General features: G+C 39.0%; 1 protein-coding gene across 2 annotated transcripts; it reads right to left on the bottom strand.

Moving 5' to 3' along the window:
* Nucleotides 1-667: 667 nt before the first annotated feature.
* Nucleotides 668-2,366, bottom strand: LOC147630821 (phenylcoumaran benzylic ether reductase IRL1-like). 2 transcript variants are annotated; one of them, XM_086809203.1, is made up of 5 exons: nucleotides 2,060-2,366; nucleotides 1,861-1,995; nucleotides 1,514-1,760; nucleotides 1,158-1,361; nucleotides 668-1,066 (listed from the first exon to the last, which is right to left on the bottom strand). In XM_086809203.1, exons 1-5 carry the CDS (start codon nucleotides 2,237-2,239, stop codon nucleotides 882-884), a joined length of 951 nt encoding a protein of 316 aa, XP_086665329.1. In that variant the 5' UTR covers nucleotides 2,240-2,366; the 3' UTR covers nucleotides 668-881. The 2 variants fall into 2 exon arrangements, with proteins under 2 accessions (XP_086665329.1, XP_086665330.1); XM_086809204.1 differs by having other exon boundaries at nucleotides 1,165-1,361.
* Nucleotides 2,367-4,492: the final 2,126 nt, after the last annotated feature.

The raw sequence follows: 4,492 nt of genomic DNA, 5'->3' as shown, positions 1-4,492 counted from the left end.
ATTTCTAGATAAGTAAAACATATTATTTACATAGTCATGGGGGCCCATCCCTTTGATGAATCATCAACATAGTCATGGGGAACCCATCCCTTTGATGAATCATCAAGGTATATGTTCTACAGGGTAACAAGGTCCACCCCAAGTACAAAGCAACGATAATTGAACATAGATTGGACATCTACAGCTTTGGTGAAGAAAGAGAAGAGCTCCTCCTTCATATCATCTAGTTCAACACATGCAACATAATCACAAAATATAGGAGGAGCGCTATCCATGCAAATTTATTTGGTATAATGCAAGAGGATAATTTGAGTGCTTAAGAAAGAAGTCAAGGTGAGATATCTAGAATTGGGTGGTGGCACCCAAAAAAATGATGATAAAAGAAAGTGAACCTTTATAAATAAATAAAAGGAAGACATTGCAAAGTTTCTAAAATATACAAGGAAATATTTTGACAGGCTCAAGATTGATTCGTAACACACAACTTGTGGGCGTACGTCTTAATTCAATATTTTGACAAGCTCAAGATTGATTCGTAACACACAACTTGTGGGCGTACATGTCTTAATTCTAAAAACCAAAAGTCAAAAGTAAGTACAAGAAAGCTTGCCACATAAATGCTAATCATGATGAGAGAGAGAGAGAGAGAGAGAGAGAGAGAGAGAGCTTTAACATTCAAAAAGTAGCACTTTCAAGTCAATGAAGAGAAGCTAGGAGAAGAGATGAAGATGTTCATCGTGACCTCCTTTATCATTGCCCTTATTTAGCATGCCCTCCCCTATCCTAGAAGTTACGAAAACAATGAATAGGTGAATCATATATGGTTCATCTCTTCATGCTTCTCTTTTCTGATCAAAAGAGCTTGCATCTTTCCCCCTCTACTACATAGGTATGCTCCTTTCATTAAAGTTGTCAAGGTAGCCGTCCATGTGAGTATATTTTTCAAGTGGATATAAGTGGGATGCTTCCAAATCATGCAAGCCTAGTTCAAAGTTACAAGTACAACCCTTTACAAAGATGGCATGTTTCATGGCGGTTGACATGTTTTCCCACGTGGAAGGTTGAGCTGTAAAAGCCAAGTTAGAGGATTGAGATCCAACAAGCATATTGTAATAATATAAATACATATCATGAAAAATTGCAACGTGCTTTTGTACCTTGCACCTTTTCTATCATTTTGTCCTCTGAGAGATTGAGCTTCTCAAGTGGTTTGCCGATTTTTCCTTCCCAAAGAGCTACCAACTCGCTCTGAGAGAGGATGTTGCCTGGGAACCTCAGATGGACAACCTTGTTGAGTGTTCGTGGGTCGTTTGCCACCTTAATGGTCAAGGTTCCAATATCTTCTTCACACATGTAAGAAACTACGGCAAAATGGTTAAACCCTAAGGAATTAGGGAAACTCTTCATTTCATAAATGAAAATAATCTTGTGTAAAATATTAATTTGTTGACACACCTTTTGTGTGGCCGTCGCCATAAATAATCTTGTGTAAAATATTAATTTGTTGACACACCTTTTGTGTGACCGTCGCCATAAATGATGACTTTGTCGGTGGGCGGGGCAGCGAGCTGGCCTGGCTGGCCGAGGTTTCTAGCGAAGTAGTCGGCAAAGCAGAAGCTGCACACGTAGCTGTAGGAGATACCGGCTGTTTCGATTGCACGCCGGACTTGGGCCTTCTTCTGGAACATCCCCCGGACGCACTCTAGAGCTGCAGCCTGCGCACGATCCACGTCCAGCCCGAATTCCGACGGCAAGAATCGCTGGCAACATCACCAGCGGCAGGCGCCTCCGGGCACTGTTCAATTATGTGGGCAAAACCAGAAGATCGGTGCATTATTTCTATATACAATCAAAACCGACCTGAGTATTGCCCGCCTCTTTGATGGCGGCAACAATGTTCAACTGATCGGGCAACTGTGGCCCTTTCACAGCAGAGATGACAATGTCCACTTGCTTGATCGCCTCCACCAAACTGCGCTTCTCCTCCAGGGAACCCTGCAGGGTGTAAGCAATTATAAGATCACAGAAAACTCGTAACTACAAGGATTAGTATTTCCACCTGAAGAATGGTGACGCCGAGAGCCGTGAGGGAGTGAATCAGGTGGGGTTTGGCGGCCAGTGTGGTCGGGCGGACGAGAAGGAATGTTGGGTGCAGGAGCGCGACGCTGGCTTTGGCGATCCACTGGCCCAGGTGACCCGTCCCCCCAATGATCAGGATCCTGCTTTTCGAACTCTTCATCTCTCCACACGACGATGAGCACAGAGAGAGAGAGAGAGAGAGAGAGAGAGAGAGAGAGAGAGAGACCGAGAGAGGGATAAAGAGACCTACAACCAGTTTTTAAAGCTATTCCGCCCTTCACCATAGCAGTTTCGCCTACTTTTAACCCTTGTAAGAAAATTTCGCATCTCTCTCTTTTTTTTTGGACAATAGTAGTTGTATATATTAATATATATTAACAGCCCTCTACATCAAATATTAATATAATATATATCTACTATTGTTCCCAAAAAAAAATAGTAAACTAGTTCTAAGCATCTTCTATTATTAAATTTCACCGATCACCTTTTCTTTTTGTGTTTTTGTTTTTTATGGGGAAGCACCTCATCATTTAATCTTTCATTCCATTCAAAATTCCCTTTCAAATTTCACAAAAGTCACACAAGTAGTAAACAACCAAAACACTAAACCTTTTGACTAAAATGGCATCACAAAGTAGCCATCAAAATCCAATGTAGCACATCCAAGATGGAAAATTCAATACCACACCACATGATCAAAGTAAAGTATCTCATCACGATGAAAGTAGCATATCGTCTCCAAACGTAAAATACTTCTAAAATTTTAAAATAGCCCTAACCTGTCAATTTCGAAGGGCAAGGGTGTCTGTCAAAAATCAAGCATGCAGCTCACAAGTCACTCAAAAAAGAAATAAAAAGAGTACCTAAACGCTAATATGTTGCCCTCCTTCGCGCATCACAAAGTAGCACTTGAATTCTAAATAAGCACTTGAAATCCAATATAGCAAATTCAATATTTTCACAAAAATGTCTCTAACGAAAGGTTTAAGTATATCATCACATATCATGATGATCAAAGCAAAGCATTAGATCATGATGAAAATTCCACATAGCATCACATCACAATCAAAGTAAAGTAGCACATCATTTAGATCAAAGTAAAGTATCCCATTATCTTTTATCCAAAATAGCACATAGATCACAAGTCATTCGAAAAAGTAATAAAAGGACAATTTAAACGCCATCACAAAGCACCACTTGAATTCTAAATAAGACTTGAAATCCAATATAGTAAGTCCAATCTTGCCCAAAAAATGCATCCAACCAAAGCTTTAGGTGTATCACCACATGTTCAAAGAAAAGCATCACAAATAGCACACAGATCACAAGTCATTCGAAGAAGTAATAAAAGGATAAATTCCAATATGTTGTCCACCTTTGCATCATAAAGCATCACTTAAATTCTAAATAAGACTTGAAATCCAATATAGTAAGTCCAATCTTTCCCTAAAAATGCACCCAACCAAAGCTTTAGGTGTATCACCACATGATCAAAGAAAAGCATCATGCATAATGAAATGCCCATAAAGCATTATCTAAATCATGGGTACCACCACATGATTAAAAGAAACTATCCCATCATAATCATGGGTACCACCACTTTCTTTTACTCATGGGTACCACCACATGATTAAAAGAAAGTATCCCATCATAATCAAAGTAGCATATTGTCTCCAAAAGATCATGTAGCTCACAAGTCATTCCAAAGAAGGACTATCTAAACTCCAATATTTTTCCCACCTTCCCAACACAAAGCAACACTTGAAATCTAAATAAGCACTTGAAATCCAATATTGCAAGTCCAATATTGCCCTAAAAATTTTGGTTTAAGTGAATCACCCCATGATCAAAGAAAAGTATCACCTATTAAAGACTTTGGTGGGAGAGCCCATCATTGTAAGATAAAGTTGGGATGGCATAAAAAAAGACTAGGATAGCTATGTTTCAATCCCCCACTCTTGAGTGAATGTGTCCAAGGTTTGAATTTCCCTTCTATGGCCTTCAATTTCAAACTTAGGAAAATATCTAAACATCCTTTCTCTATTACTTTTTATTTTATTTTCTTCCTTTCTCCCATGTCTATTGCCTTATCTCTCTCTCTCTCTCTCTCTCTCTCTCTCTCTCTCTCTCTCTCTCTCTCTCTCTCTCTCTCTCTCATTTAATTAAAAAAATAATTAAACTAATAAAAACAAAGAGAAAAAAATTTCCCCTCTCTCTCTCTTATTCATTAAATAAAAACAAAGAGGGCTAGTGTGGGCAGGCAGGCTACTATATAAGCCAGAAATGGCCATTACTAAAAATTAAGGGTCAATTTGATGTTCGGGTCCCGTTTCAGACGCTCATTGCGTTTATTTTTATTATGTAACCCCCATATGAGTTTCCTTTAAGCTAAACCACTCACTATGACCCTCTT

This window comes from Cibotium barometz, chromosome 15 (assembly GCF_041138505.1).
Source record: "Cibotium barometz isolate CiBa-2024 chromosome 15, ASM4113850v1, whole genome shotgun sequence".
Taxonomy (NCBI): Eukaryota; Viridiplantae; Streptophyta; class Polypodiopsida; order Cyatheales; family Cibotiaceae; genus Cibotium; species Cibotium barometz.
The sequence above is the reverse complement of the archived record's forward strand: the minus strand, read 5'-3'. Positions and strand labels throughout refer to the sequence as shown.